The sequence below is a fragment of the Callithrix jacchus genome, chromosome 15 (assembly GCF_049354715.1).
Source record: "Callithrix jacchus isolate 240 chromosome 15, calJac240_pri, whole genome shotgun sequence".
Classification (NCBI taxonomy): domain Eukaryota; kingdom Metazoa; phylum Chordata; class Mammalia; order Primates; family Cebidae; genus Callithrix; species Callithrix jacchus.
Window position 1 is genome coordinate 29776588 of NC_133516.1, and position 19943 is coordinate 29796530.

Here is a 19943-nt window from a genome sequence, read left to right on the forward strand (position 1 = left end):
AATTAATACAGTACCCAAAGATACTTCATTCTGCACATTTTAGAAAGTGAGAAAACAAAATCCAATGTAATCACATTTTTCTTCTCTAAGAACAGACTATTATGCTGGGGTTTTAGTCTTTCTTTTCTTTCTTTCTTTTTTATTTTTGACACACTGTCACATGTAAAAGGAATTACAGAAAAACTGGACTAGCCTAAATTATACCTTGAAGACCAAATAAGTAATAAGAGAAAAAAATTAGACATCTTTCCTGGGGGAGAAAATTGGGAAAGGAATCTATACTATCAAATCTAAATAGGTAAAAATGCTTTTTTAGGCTTTTAAATTTATCTCACAACTCTTTCATGTGGTTAATTTCATACAGTCTGAAATGTTTAAAAACTAACTTTTTCTTTTTTAACAACAAAAAAAGGAGTTAAAATTTGTCAAACAATCTAATCCAAACAGGAATTGTTTTTAAAAATGAAAAAAATAATAAAATTTGTCAAACAAGTAAATTAAACTTACCTTTCTGTTAAATAAACATTTTCTTCAATAAGATCAAAGTAACAAGGCATTTTCCCCTGCTTGGCACATTCCTTCCATCGCTGTGGGTCCCTGAAGTCATCCATGACACAGGAGGGCCCAACCAGTGCTGAGCCTGGGGGCAATGATGTCTCTTCCTGCTCTACCTCCACTCTAACTTTCTTTCTGTCCTGAAGTTCACCATCACTTTCAGAATCACTCTCTATTTCCTGCCTCCTTTTCTTAAGAGGCCCTCTATCTTTGATATCATTTTTTTCCAAGTTTTTTGAAAAATCTTTCTTTTCATTCACAGCTACAATGTCCTTAATGGAATTGCTGCTTATTTCAGGTGCTTGCACTGACCCCTTGTCTTTCTGAAGGGATACAAGAAATTTGTTGGACTGGTCTGAAAAGTGGGATCCATCCTGTTGATCCCAATTCTCCTCTTCTTCCCGATCATCTGTTAGGGAATCTGGTACTTGTCCTTGAGTTCGATCATACACAACCCCAGTTCCAGGTCTACCTGATCTTGGATCCCAGTAACCATTGCCTTGCCAGTAATCACGTGTTCCACCATACTGTTCTGCGCTTTGCTGATACTTGTGTCCACCACAAGCTCCATAGCTACTGTCAGGTTGCTGATACGTGGTAGTAGGCTTTTCTTGAGAGAAGTCCCACCCTAAGTTTCTGAGCTCTTCTGATGAGTGCAAGCTGTCCACATGCGGTATCTCACAAGAGGAAGAAAAACTCAATTCTGTTTTTCCCAGTCTACTATCTGGCCTGTTTGGGAAAGCGGTCTGCTGCCAAGACTTACTTGGGACATCTTCAAAATCAGAAGAATAAATTGGCAGTTCTTGCTGCCTACAAGGTATTTTGGCTTTCACGGTTTCCTCTGAATTTGGGTGACCCAGATGGTCAGATTTCACATCTGTATGACTTGTACTATCAACCCCATCACTCTGAGGATGAGAAAGTTCAGGCAGGTGGTTATCTACTTGTCTTCTACTGGACTGTGTAAAAGAAATTTCAGAATTCTTCTCTGTTCCTTTATGAAGGAAAAACTTATCAGTTTGAAGACAAGCTTTACTTGCTATACTTTCAAACTTTTCCTCATAGGAATGTCTCCTTGACTCCAATCTCTCATCTTCCCAATGGTCAGAATAGTGTCTATAACTGTGACTGCTCCGAGAAGAACAAGGACTTGTTTCTTCCATGGGCAAAGTAGAATTCCTTGGCACAACCACAACAGACTGGAGACGGTTTCTTGGAATACTGCTGTCATCAGAATCTGTATCTTCTGAATCACTTTCATCACTTGAACTTTCAGAAGAGCCAGAATAATCTTCATGGACAGTAGACACAATTTCTGGGGCATGACCACTACTGTCACATTTTAATGCATAAGTTACACCATCACTGTCTTCCATGGTTAAATTCAAATCACAAGAAAATACAACTTCTGAATCATCAGAAGTATGCATACGTCCTCTTTCTCCTCCTTCATCTAAAGAGATTTCTGGTCTTCCTCTTCTAACAGGCAATATGGAATTCCCTTCTTCTTGAGCCTCTTGCAAACATTTCCCAGATAGCCCATTATTATGCCTTTTCTCCCTGGAGGCAAATCCCTTTCCTGAATCAGGAAGGTCACTACCTACTTCTACTATTGTTTCTTTCCCTGCACGCTTTAAAAACTCCGAACTTTTTTTACTCTTTAGTACTACATCCAGACCTGGAGATATGTTCTCTCCACATTTCAAGAGAGTTAGACTGTCCACCTTTATTCCTGGTGGAAGACTATGAAAAGATGAAGCAATACCTGAACTCCCAATAGGCTGATATAAATCATCAAAATGATTAACAGAAGCTGAACTAGTGCTACCAATGCTCTGCTTATATTCTTCACATGCAAATTTTGAGTGATCTGTCAAATTTCTATGATCACTTATAACCGTTTTTGATTCCAAATGCACATTCATAAAGCTATTTGAAGAAATCTTCATAACTGAAGGCTCAATATTTTCAGCTTCGGAGTTACACAAAGAAGGGTTGCTGTCGTTTGAAGTACAGTATATGTCTGAATCTTTGGTTTTGCAGCAAGAAACCCTCATATCAACTGGTTCTTTAACTACTGTTTTGGAATAATCTATAGTCATAACTGGCAAAGACATGAGTTTATTTTGGTGTGGTGACACCAGAGGTTCTGTTTCTCTAAATGGGCTTTCTGACTTATTATGTAGCATGCATGTATCATCCAAGTCATTCTCTTTGCATCTACTAATATTCTGAAATCCATTTGATGAAAGCACACATGCTTTGACCAAAGGTGATACCTCTGATCCAGTCACACTATCATCAGAAGTCATTAAAACAGCATCAGCTTTAGAAGTGCAAAATGTTGCCAAATCAGATTCTGTCCCAGGAGATCCATTTATATTTAATTCTATGGGACAAAAACTTCTTAATTGATCATTCTTCACTTTAGATAAAGAGTCTAATTCCTTAATACTATCATGGCTATCATGTGCTATAAATTCAGACTTAAAAATAGGCAATTCATCTAGCTTTTTAAAAGCAGGTGAATCATTTAATTGATTTGATGGAGATGGAGTCCCAGGCTTTTCTCTTTCAGGATTTTTATTAATCATTCTTAATTCATTACCTTTTGAACAAGGTGTTTGTAAACTAAAAGAATGAGACTGTTTGATTTCTTCATTTAATTCTGTACAACAGAAAGAATTTTTAAATTTATCAGACTTGGATATTGGTTTTGAAAGGGTAGATTTATAACGGGAAGCACTACTGTCGTGCTTAGAATACGATAACCCTCGTCGGAATCCCAGTTCATTAGGGGAAGAACAACATCTTTTCATTGCTTCATTTTCTGAAGTCCTTTTAGATTCTCTTTCTAGTTTTGAAGAATACTTGCCTCTTCTTTCCATCTCTAAGTAAGAAGTCTCAGTTTTACAGTCCCGATCAGATTTAGAATAAGATGATGTCCTTAGGTCTCTGTAAGAAGAGGAATGAGATGAGGTACGCCTTGAGTATGTCTTCTTATAGTCTTCTTCTGAGTCAGAACTCTCTCGTGCTCTGTTATCTGTGTAAGGTCGAGAATAACGTGTCCTCTCTCGATAAGGGGAGCTCCTATGGTAGCGACGATCAGAGTCATAATAATGAGATCGTTCTGACCGGGAATAGGATAAATTAGTTCTAGAGCCTCTGTCAGACCTAGAACGAGATCTGCTCCGCCGTCGCTCTCTTTCTGACCTACATCGGGAAGATACATACCGAGTATCTCTTTCAAGTTTTGAATAGCTAAAATATTTATCATCTCTCTCTGTTTTAGATCGTGAAGACTTCCCTAGATCCTCACTTTTTAAAGGTGCTGAGCTCTTTTTAAAATCTCTTTCCTTTTCAATGTTTGCTGAAAATTTTAAATCATGTGATCTTTGACTTGAAGAAGTCCGTACAGAATCTTCATCAGATTCTGAACCAAGAAAGGTGCCTTCAGATTGTGAGTATTTCTTCTTAGAACCTGTTTTTTTACAGCACAGACTAATCTTAGAACTATCAGGAATTTCTTCATCCTTCCCAATATGGGAATCTTCTTTTTTTGAGGAAATATCTGCTTGCTCATTCAAATTGTGTGTTATGTGTTCTTCTGAACTATTAGATACAGTGTCCTGCTTAGTATCTGCTTCTAAAGATTCTGGTACAATTATAATTGGTGGTTCTTTCAGAGCTCTAACTGCTACATCTACTGGTAAGGGTACTGGTGCTGCCATCAGAACTGTTACTGGTGTATGTGGCAAGGCCACTGGCTCTGTTACTGGTGCTGGTGATGAGGATGTTGTGGCTTGCGGGGGTGGAGGCGGTGGAGGTGGGGATGAGGGCGGTGAGTCTACAGTTGTTGATTCTGCTATCACTGCTGGTAATGGCACTGCATGAGTAGGTGGAGATGCTACTGCTGTGGTAGTAGCCAGCAGTGGCCTGGATGTTACATGAAGCAGGTGTTTCTTAAAATGAATTTTGCCCAATTCCACCCTTGACTTTGGTGGAGAAGATTCTTCTGCAGTAGATAAGGTATCACCGATTTCCATTTTCATTTTAGGGGTTGAGTCTACCTGAAGAGGTACAGCTGGAGGGTTTGGAGTATCACTTTGCTTTTCATTGCCAAGTGCGGTGAGAAACCTATTCGGCAAAGTTTTCTTTGTAAGGCTGAAGCTGAATGACACCTTCTGTCGACCTTGTTCTTCCAAATTAACTTTTGTCTTGGTGCCTTTGGGCAAAAATCGACTCGAAGCAACACCTTTAAAGATTGGTCCCTTGATGAAACCTGTTTTCTGCACATTTTCAATCTTTGCCTACAAATGAAAAAAATAAACAATTACTACTACAATAAATACCATCAAACAGATTGCACAGTTTAAAATGTTTACTGGAGAAATGAAAAGCCTTTTTTAATAACAAACAGTATGAATTTCACTTAGCTATATCTATCTTTATTATGCAAATTTTCAAACACAGTCAAAAGTATACAAAATGGTGTAATAGCTGGGCACTGTGGCTCACGCTTCTAATCCCAACACTTGGGGAGGCCAAGGCAGGTGGATCACCTGAGGTCGGGAGTTCAAGACTAGCCTCACCAACATGAAGAAACCCTACCTCCATTAAAAATACAAAATTAACTGGGAGTGGTAGTGCATGCCTATAATACCAGCTACTGGGGAGGCTGAGGCAGGAGAATCACTTGAACCTGGGAGGCAGAGGTTGCAGTGAGCTGAGATCACGCCATTGTACTCTAGCCTGGGCAACAAGAGCAAAACTACATCCCCCCACCTCAAAAAAAAGAAATAAAGAAAGAAAATGGTATAATAAATCCCTAAGTATCTACTCCAGGCTTCAACAATTACCTATCTTTCCCATTCTTACTTTCTCTTACATGAAGAATTTTTTTCAGTTTCAGAACTATTTTCCAGGTAGTATTTAAAAGAAAAAGTTTTAAACCTGACATATATTTAAAAGACATGTGTATAAAAGGGCAACGTCTAACATCTCAATGCTCAATATCGTTTGTTCTTGTGTTCTATCAGAGATGAAAAATCAGAGGTCATCAAGACCAGTGGTATCCTGGCATCACATTGAATGGACAGTAAAAATATTCATCTGGGGGCCGGGCGCAGTGGCTCACGCCTGTAGTCCCAGAACTTTGGGAGGCCGAGGTGGGCGCATCACGAGGTCAAGAGTTCCTGGCCAGCCTGGCCAACATGGTGAAACCCCATCTCTACTAAAAACACAAAAATTAGCCAGGTGCAGTGGTGTGCGCCTGTAGTCCCAGCTAATCGGGAGGTTAAGGCAGGAGAATCGCTTGAACCAGGAAGGCAGAGGTTGCAGTGAGCCAAGATCAGGCCACTGCACTCCAGCCTGGGCAACAGAGCGAGACTCTGTCTCAAAAAAAAAAAAAAAAAAAAGCTCATCTGGGTCGGACATGGTGGCTCACACCTGTAATCCCAGCACTTTGGGAGGCCAAGGCGGGAGGATCACTTGAGGTCAGGAGTTCGAGACCAGCTTGGCCAACATGGTGGAAGCCCATCTCTACTAAAAACGCAAAAATTAACAGGGTGGCGGCGTGTGCCTGTCACCCCAGCTACTTGGGAGGCTGAGGTGGGAGAATCACTGAAACCCGGCAGGCAGAGGTTGCAGTGAACCATGGTGGTACCACAGCACTCCAGCCTGAGCAACATAGCAAGACTCTGTCTCAAAAAATTTTTTTGAGCGGAGTTTCGCTCTTGTTACCCAGACTGGAGTGCAATGGCGTGATCTTGGCTCACCACAACCTCCGCCTCCTGGGTTCAGACAATTCTCCTGCCTCAGCCCCCCAAGTAGCTGGGATTACAGGCACATACCACCATGCCCAGCTAATTTTTTATATTTTTAGTAGAGATGAAGTTTCACCATGTTGACCAGGATGGTCTCGATCTCTTGACCTTGTGATCCACCCGCCTCAGCCTCCCAAAGTGCTGGGATTACAGGCTTGAGCCACCGCGCCCGGCCTTCTTTTTTTTTAATTAAAAAGAAAAATTCATCTGTGATCCATACTCTAGGAAACAACAATTGGAACTACTGAGCTCTTAGATGAGGCATGCATTTGTTTTTTAGGGGTTGTTTTGGGGTTTGGGTGATTTTTTATTTGTTTTGAAACAAGCATTACAGGCAATTCTAATCAATGTCCCAGGTTTGGGAAACCACTGATATAGAGGAACTTTCCACCTTACTTGTTTCACAGATGAGGCAACCAAACAAGGACCAGGCCTTCTGCCTTCCTGGAGAGTACTCTGCCTTGGCACACATCACTATCTCTGCCTGGACCCCCCACCCTCAGGTAATAATTCTGCTGTATGAGCAATAATTACAAGGTATAAAACCTAAGAAGACAACTTCTTCCATGTTGGCCAAATCACCAAAGGAAATGGTTAGGTTTGGAAGTTAAAGGTATATACGTTGTAGAAAGAGCATCAGAAAAATCTATGGCAACAAACTCAATTGTAAATTAAACATAGTGGTATGCTTCCCATATGCAAAATTCTTTAAATTGATATTCTTTAATATGCTTTGGCTATTTAAGAGAATAACTTCTCTTTCAACATGGTAAAATCTGAAATCAGTTTTCAAAATTACATAGTAGCAAGTTAGAAAGTAAATACTTTCACATGTATTATCATAGAACAGTGAATTCCAAATACTTTATTGAGACAAAGTCTTGCTCTGTCACCCAGGCTGAAGTGCAATGGCACCATCTTGGCTCACTGCAACCTCCTCCTCCCGGGTTCAAGCACTTCTCCTGCCTCAGTCTCCTGTGTACCTGGAACTAAGCCACCATGTCCAGCTAATTTTTGTATTTTTAGTAGAGATGGGGTTTCACCATGTTGGCCAGGCTGGCCTCAAAGTGATCTACCTGCCTAGGCTTCCCAAAGTGCTGGGATTACAGGCATGAACCAAATACTTTTAAGAAACAGAATCCACTTTTCAAATTGAATTTTAAATGGAAGCTCGATACATAAAAAAAACAAGTAAAAGATATTTTTGGAAATTCCAGCTTTCTCTACTTTTCCTAAATCTCTTGAAGCATTAAAATTTAAAAACCATTTTTTTTGAGATACACAACATCCCTCACTGAAATAAGTTACGATGGCTCTAAAAACAAAATTTAAAACTATTACTTCATTTTTTCACATTCAAATAGCTAAATTTTCAATGTTTTCAGCTTTTACCCAATCTCTAAAATGTGTTTAGAGATAATCTCATAATCATTGAATGACTAGTTAAATTATACTTACCTCGTTTTCTTCTTCTCTATTTCCATTCAGCCAAGAAAACATGCAAAAGAATAAAAAGAAATCATAAATACTTAAAAATGATTAAGATAATAGTTATTTTTAATTAAAACTTAGGATACTTACTACCTACAGGTATATTCTATATGGATTGTCCATTCCTTCAGACTCAGTTACATTTAGTTTAACAAATATTAATTGAACAAAGTGCCATGCACTATGCTAAGTGCTGGAGACCAAATGTGAATAAAGCGGCATCCCTGCCCTCAAAAAGCTCAGCTTCCTGCAAGTTACAAAAAAGAAATTTGTAACAAAAGTAATTCCAACATAATGGAATCAATATAAGAATAGAAATATGTATAGTGAGGCAGCAAAAATGACAATAAGCAACTCAGTTTAATGGGAAAACAGGAATCCAAAGACTCTTTCCTGGCCAGGTGTGGTGGCTCACACCTGTAATCCCAGTACTTTGGGAGGCTGAAGCCAGCTGACGGCTTGAGCCCAGGAGTTTGAGACCAGACTGAGCAACATGGTGAAACCCTGTCTCTATAAAAAATACAAAAAGGCATGGTGACATGCACTTGTAATCCCAGCTACCTAGGAGGTTGAGGTGGGAGGATCACCTGAGCCCAGGAGGTTGAAGCTGCAAAGTTCACCATGATCACACCACTGCACTTCAGCTATGGTGATGGCTGTCTCAAAAAAAAAAAAAACGCCAGGCATGGTAGCAGGTGCCTGTAATCCGGTAGGCCAAGGGGGGGTGGACACAAGGTCAGGAGTTCAAGACCAGCCTGGCCAAGATGGTGAAACCTTGTCTCTACTAAAAACATAAAAATTAGCCAGGCATAGTGGCATCCCAGCTACTTGGGAGGCTGAGGCAGAGAATTGCTTGAACCCAGGAGGCGGAGGTTGCAGTGAGCTGAGATCACACCACTGCATTCCAGCCTAGGCAACTGAGCAAGATTCTGTCTCAAAAAAATAAATAAAAAATTTTAAAAATTCCTGAAGAAAGGATTCATTTTTGAAGAATAAATTTGTCAGAAGATCCCAGGCAGAGTCAGAGATTAACACATAGAATAAGGCAAAGTGAGTGGCCCACGCTTATAATCCCAGCACTTTTAAGAGGCTGAGGTAGGAAGATCTCATGCGCTCAGGAGTTCGAGACCAGCCTGGATAACACAGCAAGACTTTGTTTCTCTTAAAAATAATTTTAAGGTCAGGTGCAGTGGTTCATGCTTATAATCCTATTACTTTGGGAGGCCAAGACGGGTGGATCACTTGAGGTCAGGAGGGAGTTTGAGACCAGCCTGGCCAACACAGTGAAACCCCGTTTTCACTAAAAATACAAAATTAGCCAAAACATGGTGGTGCATGCCTGTAATCCTAGCTACTCAGGAGGCTGAGGTAGGAGAATTGCTTGAACCCAGGAGGTGGAGATTGCAGTGAGCCAAGATCATGCCATTGTACTCCAGCGTGGGCAACAAGAGTGAAACTCTGTCTCAAAAAAAATAAAAATAATTTTTAAAGGGAAGGCTAAGTTGGGAGAATTGCTTGAGCCTGGGAGGATTGCTTGAGCCTGGGAGACAGAAGCTGCAGTGAGCCAAGAGCATGCCACTGTACTCTAGTCTGATCAGCTGAGTGAAAAATCTGCATGTGTGTGTGTGTGCGCGCACGTGCCTCTCTCTCACACACATATACATATACATGGAATAATATGTGTGAAGAATCTACAAACAATTCAATATTACCTGAAATAAGGTATAAGGCAGAAAGAAGTCAACAATAAGGTGGAGTGGGAGGCAGTGGTCAGGTTTCTCATGAGAAGAATCATATTTCATCTTATGGATCAATGCTTCTCAATCTTTTTTGGTATCTGTTCGACAGTCCCAAAGACTGAATGCAAGACTATTCCACATTACAGTGTATCTGCTCCATAATACAGTGTGCAGCTCTCTGGATTATGTTCTAACAAAAGTGACCACACTGACTAAGAAAAATCAAAAGCCACAAGTCTGCAGCTCTCTGGATTATGTTCTAACAAAGGTGACCACACTGACTAAGAAAAATCAAGCCACTAGCACACCAAGGCATACTTAGGGACTGTCTACTTGGAAAAAAGGAAGCTACAAAAGGACATGACAGTGAGATTTGTATTTTCAGCTAGTCACTCATTGGTCTAAGAGGCAAGACTGAAATACAACAATCTGTTTCCAATGCTCCTGAAAAGAAACATACAAAACCTTTTTCCCCAAATGTAGGCCTGACTTCATCATAATTCTTTCCATTCACCAGTGTCTGTGGTAGCAATACACAACCAAGCAATGCTGAGGAAGAGGGGTGGGGTAAGCTGGTAATACATTAATGAGTTCTAAAGCAGTGCCAAAATTAACCATTTTTTTTCTACTCCAAACCCACTAAAATCCTCACAGATGTGATGTTAGCACTACTGTACTTCATCAATTCTATGATGTTCATTTTGCCACAGGATGCATCATGCTATCAATGGTATCAGTTTTAACTGAAAATTTCTTTTCCCTTCTCAAGCTTCATAAAGTAATCATTTTTTACAATCAATGGCATATTAGAATCTATGGTATATTAGATTTGAGTTGAATAGTACCATTTGAAATTTTTTCAAGAAGATAGAAGGTACCAGACGTCCAAGCACAGGCTTATCTGCATAGTACACACACATACAAAATGCTAGAAATACAAGCGACCAGAACACTTTCTTAAGCCTCAGCAGTTCTATTGTGGACAGGCAGATGAAAAGAATAATCCTGACAAAATGTGATGAAAATAGGCTTAGGTTTTATTGTAAATTTGTGGAGTTGGGAGGGAAGAAGGCATAAAGAAGATCCATTTTAGAAATCATGTATTTGTTTGACAAAAATGACAAGACAGAAGAGGGGGAGGGAGGGAGGAAGGATCAGAAATTTGGAGGGAAATTTTCTCATCATTAAAAGCATTTAATGTTAATGGATAAAAATCAAATTACAAACAAGCAAAAGGAAAAGTCTACAACCCAACTTTCCAGAGACAACTACTGTTAACACCTTGATCTACAGAGCTTTCTGCACTCATTTGTGCATGCATGTGGGTGTGGTTTTTATTTTTATTTATTTATTTTTTTGGTAGTATCTATATAAAGTTTAATTGTGCATACTCTTGAACCCAGCAGTTTCACTTCTTAGGATTTACATATGCATAGGTATGTTCATTGTGGCAGTATTTATAATTACAAAAACACTGGAAATGGGCCAGAAGGGGTGGCTCACGCCTGTAATCCCAGCACTTCGGAAGGCTGAGGCAGATGGATCACCTGAGGTCAGGAGTTCAAGACCAGCCTGGCCAACATGGTAAAACCCCATCTCTACAAAAATAGAAAAATTTGGCCGGGCACAGTGGCTCAAGCCTGTAATCCCAGCTACTGAGGTGGCTGAGGCACAAGAATCACTTGAACCCGAAGGCGGAAGTTGCAGTGAGCCAAGACAGCGCCACTGCAATCCACCTGGGCCACAGAGCAAGACTCCGTCTCAAAAAAAAAAGAAAAGAAATTAGAAAAATTACCCAGTCTCTACTAAAAACACAAAAAAATTAGCTAGGCGTGGCCTGTAATCCCAGCTACTCAGGAGGCTGAGGCAGAAGAATCACTTGAACCCAGAGGCGGAAGTTGCAGTGAGCCAAGATCATGCCATTGCATTCCAGCTTGGATAATTCTCTGTTCTCCTGATGTTGAAGATGAAGGAGTTAATCATTGTTCATATTTCAAATTGGTGTAGTCACCTTTAAGAAAGTACCTGGGATATTTACTAAAATAAGCATGCAGTTTATTAAAGATATTGCAAAGGATCCAGATGGAGAAGATGCACAGGGCAATGCTGTGGGGAGGGGCACGGAGTTTCCATGCCCTCTCTGGGCACCACCCGCCAGTCAACTCCACATGTTCAGCTGTATCAGGAAGCTCTCAGAACCTAGCCCTCGGGTGTGGTTTTTAAATAGAGATCATTGGTTTTTTTTCTTTTTGATTTGAGATGGAGTCTTCCTCCATAGCCCAGGCTGGAGTGCAGTGGCGTACTCACTGCAACCTCCACCTCCTGGGTCCTGGTTCAAGTAATTCTCCTGCCTCAGCCTCCCGAATAGCTGAAATTACAGGCACGTCTACCATGCCCAGCTAAGTTTTGTGTTTTTAGTAGAGACAAAATTTTACCATGTTGGTCAGGCTGGTCTTGAACTCCTGACCTCGTGATCTGACCGCCTCAGCCTCCTAAAGTGCTGGGATTATAGGCGTGTTTTTCTTTTTAAAAATATACAAGCCATTCTGTATCTTGGTTCCCTCCCTCATCACAGAGCTGGTAAGCAGACAGGTTATTTAGATCACAGAAAAAGTATGGAATCACTAAAATAGACTGAAGAAGTGATCTCAAGAGAAGATATAGGCTGAGGGCAGTGGCTCACACCAGTAATCCCAGCATTTTGGGAGGTCGAGATGGGTGGATCGCCTGAGGTTAGGAGTTCAAGACCAGCCTGGCCAACATGATGAAACCCCATCTCCACAGAAATACAAAAATTAGCTGGGCATAGTGGTGGTGGGTTCCTGTAATCCCAGCTACTCGGGAGGTTGAGGCAGAAAAACTGCTTGAACCCAGGAGGCAGAGGTTGCAGTAAGATCATGTCATTGCAGTACAGCCTGAGCGACAGAGTGAGACTCCACCTCAAAACAAAACAAAACAAAACAAAACAAAAAGGACAGAGAAGGAGCTATAGATAAGTGAAGATATAGTTTAGTTTCAAAATAAAGCAAGCATACTCTTGGTCTCTACTTTTTTGAAATGATTAGTTGAAAGCTGAGGGAAGAGACGGGGTAAAAGACAAAGAAAATTCAAGTGTAGACAACAAAAACGGAAGTAGACTGTAATCCTCAATGTTGCCACCCAAAGTTGGACACTACCAATTCACAATTGAGCTCATTAGCACACTTATTCTACTTCTGCTGACAGGATCAAGCCATCAGAGGCAATAACTAGTGAATTAATCCAGCAAGATGGATGGGCAGGATAAGAGAGGTAGAAGGCAAGGAGCTGAGAGAACTGATTTACCCAAAATATTGAAATAACTGACCTAAACATCCCTAGGTAACAGACAGAGAGTGAAATCTGAGTAAGCTGATAAACTAAACAGGGTAGGGACAACATACTGGGGGCTTCAAAGAGTGGATTTGGTGGAAACCAGGAAGAGAAGTAGAAGGGTCAATAAAGTGGAAGAACTGGAAATTATGATCAGAATATTTTTTAGAGTTGAGGTACACTTCCAGGAAGAGAGTCTTCCTAGGTAGGAGACCTAGGTATAGCCAGGAGAGTAAACTGCTGCAGCAAAAAGAGGGCAGGACCTTTTTGAAGAAATCAATACAATTGTGAGAACACAATTAAATGCAAGAATTAGCTACAAATGTTTTTCACATAAGAACACTTGTTTTGGTAAATAATATCAAGAGCAAAGAATAGAGTTTTTGAGAAAGGTTGATGAAACAAGGGTATGGAAACAAGAAGAAGATTAAACATCCTGTACTCCCTACCAAAAAAAATAAGGAAGCATGTGAAAACAAGCATTTAACTCTACAGCAAGAGATCATGTTAAAAATAGTCTATTTTCTTCTTTTGAAAAACTATCAAAAAAAGGAATATGGTAGCCAGTTATCTGTCAAAAAATAGTAAAGTAGGCAAATCTGCAGCTTGCTGATGGAATTATATTTAAAGAATCCACATCAACATGAAAATAAATATATTAGGTCATCTGGTATATATGGAAAAAGAGTTGAGAGTTTTAGTCATGGCAAGCTCAAGGAACCAAAGAACGACATGTCTTAAGAAAAACAACCAACCAATCTCTCAAGCTAGAACATTAGAAGATTTCCAGAGCAATTTGGCCATATCAAATGTATAAATAAATATAAACAAGTTGGATAGTAAAGAAATCTGTTCTGGATATTGTCACACAAGAAATGGTTAAAGCTCAACGAAAGTACTACCCTAGAAGAAAGAAGGTTTAAAAATGGTTTACAGGACCACAGTGGTTTACTTCAAAATATCAGAAAGCTGATAAGATGAAATAATCTTATTTTGTGCAATTCTGAAAGTTGGAACTGTGACCAACAAATAAAAGTTACAGAATGACAGTTTTTAGCTCATTTTTAGTACATTTTAAATTAATTTTCTTTATTTAAAAAAATACTACATGTAGCTGGAGGAAATTTTATAATACAAAGAGATATACAAGTAAAAATAGGTCTCTCTCCCCAGAGCGACTACTCTTAAGTTTGCATATTCTTTTATTTATTTATTTAGAGACGGAGTCTCACTCTGTCATCCAGGCTAGAGTGCAGTGGTGATATCCTGGCTCACTGCAATCTCCATCTCCAGAGTTCAAGCGATTCTCCTGCCTCAGCCTCCCAAGTAGCTGGGACTACAGGCACAAGCCACCATGCCCCTCTAATTTTTGTATTTTCAGTAGAAGACGGGGTTTCACCATGCTGGCCAGGCTGGTCTTGAACTCCTGACCTCGTGATCCGCCCACCTCAGTCTCCCAAAGTGCTGGGATTATAGGCGTGAGCCACTGTGCCCAGCCTAGTTTGCATATTCTTAATTCAAAAATTTTGTGTGCATATATGAACATACACATTTTTTTCTTGAGACAGGGTCTCATCCTATCTTTCTTGGGGCACAATCTTGGCTCATGCTACCTTGACCTCCCAAACTCAAGTGATTTTTTTTGCCTAGGCCTCCTATGTGAGGCACTGCACCAGGCTAATTTTTTTTTTTTTTTTTTTTGAGACAGAGTCTACTACAAAACTACAGAAACTAGCCAGGTGTGGTGGTACATGCCTGTAGTGTAAGCCACTTGGGAGGCTGAGGCAGGAGGATCCCTTGAGTTCAGGAGGTGGAAGTTACAGTGAGCAGAGATTATGCCACTGCACTCCAGTCTGGAAGATAGAGGGAGACCCTGTCTCAAACAAAAACAAAACTAGATGTGTCACTGTATAGGGTACTTAAGTTTCCTTATCATCAAAAATGTTTAAGAATCTGGATGAGAACTTAACTAAGATAAGACAGAGAGAATTCATAATCTCAAGGTGGACAGCTAAAAGGAGGTGCTAGGACTCACTCAAGACCTTCCATTGAATTTCCTAATTACAAATCAAAAATAGCTTTTTACTTCATCTTGATTTTAGTAAGTAAAGACTTCAAAAATTCACTCCTACCTAAAGATTTCTTACTAAAACTCAAATACAGTGTTTCTTACACTTAAGTATAGGCCTCATTTGAAGAAAAAAACTATCAGACACGTGAGAATAGATCACAGTTCAAGAATACTGACAGAAAACAAAAATTAGTCTATTAAAATTTATCTCATTTGAAAATTGTCATTGCAGAGAATTTTAAACTTAAAACTCATCAAAATAATTTGTAAGGTCTATGGATTAGAAAATAATATTGCATCAATGTTAATTTCCTGAATTTCATCATTGTATCCTTGTTTTTAGGAAATACACATTTGAGGATATAGGAGTTAAGAGGCATCGTGTCTGCAAATTTCCAGCATTCCAGAAAAAAAGTAATGATGTGGATGTTATATATACAAAGAGAGAATGACAAAACAAATGTGGTAAAATGTTCTTATCTAGGGAATCTAGAAAATCATAGGAAAATAATAGGAAATCTCTGTGCTTAAAAAAAAATTTTTTTTTAATATATATTTTTGTAGAGGCAAGTCTATGTGGCCCAGGTTAGTCTCAAACTCCTGAGCTCAAGGGCTCCTCCCACCTTAGACTCCCAAAGTGCTAGGATTATAGGCATGAGCCACTGCACCCAATGGAAAACTGTATTTTTCAAAACATTCTGTAATTATTTTTTAAACTTAAAGATAATCAAATACGAAAAGCTTTTAAAACTTCTCACAGAATCCCCAACCCTTAAGAATATGTGGGCCAGATGCGGTGGTTCACGCCTATAATCCCAGTACTTTGGGAGGCCGAGGTAGGCAGATCATATGAGGCCAGGAGTTTGATACCAGCCTGGGCAACATGGTGAAACCCCATCTAAAAATACAAAAATTAGCCAGGAGTGGTGGCACATGCCTGTAATCCCAGCTACTCGGGAGGATAAGGCACGAGAATCACTTGAACCTGGGAAGCAGAGGTTGCAGTAAGCCAAGATCACGCCACTGCACTTCAGTCTGGGTGACAGAGTGAGACCTTGTCTCAAAAATGAGAATATGTGGACCCTTGGAAATCCTAGAGCCTCAGTTGGAGAAACATTACCTCAAATCTTCCTAAATTCATATTCTGGTAAGCACTGATAAAAATAAGCTATATAAAAACTAGACTCTGGAGTATGAGATCACAGGGGTAGGGATATTGTGAAAAGAAAACTCAAAGACAGGAAAACTAATAAAAAGAAAGGAAGCCACCAATTACAAACCAGAGTATTTCATAACATTTCTTTTAACATATCCTAGCCCAGAGGTAGGACAGCAGTACCCTTAGCTCCCTAGAAGAAAGGTACTTCTTGTCCCCTGCCCAAAGCAAGATAGAAACAGATATTGGCAGGGCAGAGAACTCTTCTCAATTACTAAGTAATTATCTTCACCATTAGGAAACATGTGGAATTTCACTGCTCCTGCTGCCCCATACTACACTATACCTCATGTCTTATCCGATCTTCAATGATCTAGAAATATGCATTAGGCAGAAGTCTTTGAAATTAAAATTTTTATCACAAAAGGTCACTTCTACTTAGCTCTCTACTTGGACTATGGTGATACACATTTGCAAACCTCTTCTAAACACACTGACCCAATCCTGCTGTAGGCTAGAGTTTTGGTAGGGAATGGATGTCCTAGCTAACTGCCAGGAGTGAGCTGGGCTTATGGCAAATGTGAAAACTACATCAGAACATATCTCAGTAGCACACAACCATGCTGATGGACTGCTCAATGACTTGGTTTTTTTGTTTTTTGGTTTCATTTTTTTTGAGACAGAGTCTCACTCTGTTGCCCAGACTGGAGGGCAGTGGCACAATCTTGGCTCACTACAACCTCCGCCTCCCCAAGTTCAAGCGATTCTCCTGCCTCAGCAACCAGAGTAGCTGGGAGGCATGTGCCACCACACCTGGCTAATTTTTGTATTTTTAGTAGAGACAGAACTTCACTATGTTGGCCAGGCTGGTCTCGAACTCCTGACCTCTAGTGATCAACCCACATTGGCTTCCCAAGTGTTAGCCACTGCACGGGGCCTCAATGACATTTTAGAAAGGCAACACTAACTATAAGTATCAGTTCTCATATCAATCACAGGCTATTTGTTCAATAATTATTAAAGGATTCAACTTGTAAAAGCAGTGCTAAGTCTGTAAAGGCAAAATGTCAGTTCACAGTCTCTAGCCCACCAGGAATTTTATACTTACTTGAAGTAACATGGCACAGAGGTACACCAAATAACTATAATACAAGGTAACAAACAATAATTGCCATGAGTAGAAAAGCTAGTAAGGTGCTTTCTTTTAAGCTTCACTTTTGGGCTCATCTGGCCTCAATTTTTCTGATTCTTTATGAAAACACACCTTTAGTATTTATTACTTTGCTTGTTAGGGTGGCTTTTTAAATTTGAGACAGGACCTGGCTCTCACTCAGGCTGGAATGCAATGGCACAATCTTGGCTCACTGTAACCTCTGCCTCCTGGGGTCAAGCTGTCCTCCCACCAGAGCCTCCTGAGTAGCTGAGACTACTACAGGCACGCGCCACCTACGTCCAGCTAACTTTTGTATTTTTTGAAGAGACAGGGTTTCACCATGTTGCCCAGGCTGGTCTCAGAACTCCTGAGCTCAAGCAATCCGCTCACCTCGGCCTCCCAAGTAGGATTATAGGCATGAGCCACCATGCCTGGCCTAAGGTGGCAATTTAATACAGAAAAAAAATCAAACTTTGATACCTAGGTCAGAATCCTGTCCCTGCCATTTACTATGACTTATGCCACTCAGTTCCCTTACTCTCCCAGATGCCTATTTCACATATTCCCCTACCCCAAATCTCTATCACCATGATCTCCATGACCATGGTCAACAGATGATCCCACCACTTTGCTCAGTGGTCCTATCCTCTTGCCTCAAGGACTTCCATTTTCTATTTATTTCCTCTCCTCGTGCTTGCTTTGGCAGCACATATACTAAAATATTTCCTCTCCTCTATCAGTCTCTCCCTCCTCTCTATTCATTCTCATTAGCCAAACAGCTTTTAATAAGTTAGTAATGACAAGCATCCTAAAGCTAGTGATCAGTTTGTTTCCTAGGCTTTCACAGATCACATTCTTCAATTTTTCCTGCTGCCCTCCCTGCTACTCCTCCTTGATCTCATTGGTTGGCTCTTCCCATCCATCCAGCTAATAGGGTCTTCCTTTTTAGGTGCTACTTGGATACTTACTATATTTATCTCAAATATAACATGGTCAAAATTGAACTGATATTATCCCATATACCAAATACTCCCCCAAGTCATTCCTATGACAGTAATACTACCATCTACCCAATTGCTCAGATGAAAACCTCGTTTGTCCTTTATTTTTCTCCCTCCAGTCACAGCCTACTCCACACACCTCCTTATTCTCCTCCTGACCTTACGTCTTTCCATTGTCCCTCCTCCTCATTCTCTAGGTTTTACCATTAGCCTTCTCTCTATCCCTCAAACATTCCAAGTTAATTTCTGGCTCACAGTCTTTTCACCTGCTGTTCCTTCTTGGAATATTATTCCCTCCAGAGGCAGAGTTTGCAGTGAGCCCAGATGGTGCCACTGCATTCCAGCCTGGGCAATAGAGTGAGACTCCATCTAAAAACCTAAAAAAAAAAAAAAGATTACCTAATGAGTACAATGGTCACTACTATTTGGTTAATGGGCCCAATCTCTACCAATATGCAACATACCCATGTAACAAACATGGACATGTACTCCCTGACTCTAATTTTTTTAAAAAGATAACATCTCAAGTGTTATTTCCTTTAAGATTCTCCCATCATTCTATGTTATAGTACCTTACCTTATTTATTCCTAACATTTATTAATGTAAGGGTTGGCTGTTTATGTTTTATTTATAAATATTTTATGTAATACCCATTTCCTCATACCAGAATACAACCTTCTTTAGGACAGAGATTTGATTTTATCTTGTTTATAGCTGCATTTAACTGCCAAAAACACTACTTAGAAGATAGGAAGCACTCAATAAATATTTGACATCTTTTTTTTTTTTTGAGACAGAGTCTCACTATCGCCCAGGTTGGAGTGCAATGGTGCGATCTTGGCTCATTGCAACCTCTGCCTCCCAGGTTCAAGCAATTCTCCTGCCTTAGCCTCCCAAGTAACTGAGATTACAGGCACTCACCACCACGCCCAGCTAATTGTTTTCAATTTTTTTTTTTTTTTAAGTAGAGATGGGGTTTCGCCATATTGGCCAAACTGGTCTCGAATTCCTGACCTTAGGTGATCCACCTGCCTCGATCTCCCAAGGTTCTGGGATTATAGCATTATCACATTCTTTTTTTTGAAACCAAGTCTCACTCTGTCGCCCAGGCTGGAGTACAGTGGCGCAATCTTGGCTCACTGCAACGTCTGCCTCACAGGTTCAAGCGATTCTCCTGCCTCAGCCTCTTGAATAGCTGGGATTACAGGCATATGCCACCATGCCCAGCTAATTTTTGTATTTTTAGTAGAGACGGGGTGTTTCACCATGTTGGCCAGGCTGGTCACAAATTCCTGCTCAAGTGATCCGCCCCACTCAGCCTCCCAAAGTGCTGGGATTATCATTTTCCTACTTTGTTAAGCCTGCTTTACACTACTTCCCAGAGGGAATCTGAATAGCTATGGTGGTCTCCTCTAAGTTCAAAGCTAGATCAGTCTTGTTCAAAATCTTTCTTTTTTTGACAAGGTCTTGTTCTGTCACCCACTGTCACCCAGAGGCTAGGCAAGAGAACAGTGGCACAATCATAGCTCACTGCAGCTTCGAATTCCTGGGTTCAAGCGGTTCTCCCAACCAAGTCTCCTCAGCCAGCTAATTTTTAACT

At 40.3% G+C, this 19943-nt stretch overlaps 1 protein-coding gene across 9 annotated transcripts in view; it reads right to left on the reverse strand.

Moving 5' to 3' along the window:
* Window positions 1-19943, reverse strand: part of SETD2 (SET domain containing 2, histone lysine methyltransferase) — a 144553-nt gene that overhangs the window by 98718 nt on the left and 25892 nt on the right. For 4 of the 9 annotated variants that reach the window (XR_013527269.1, XR_008476716.2, XM_035275181.3 and 1 more), the window contains exons 2-4: window positions 18609-18719; window positions 7839-7854; window positions 508-4865 (exon numbers count right to left, since the gene is read on the reverse strand). Coding sequence is in view for 6 of the 9 variants with exons in the window: in XM_035275181.3 (XP_035131072.1) it covers window positions 508-4865; window positions 7839-7854; window positions 18609-18719 (4485 nt within the window). In the remaining 3 variants the exon portion in view is untranslated. Of the gene's footprint in view, window positions 1-507; window positions 4866-7838; window positions 7877-18608; window positions 18720-19943 lie in introns of all 9 variants that reach the window. The other 5 variants (XR_013527270.1, XM_035275184.3, XM_078350657.1 and 2 more) reach the window with 3 other exon arrangements.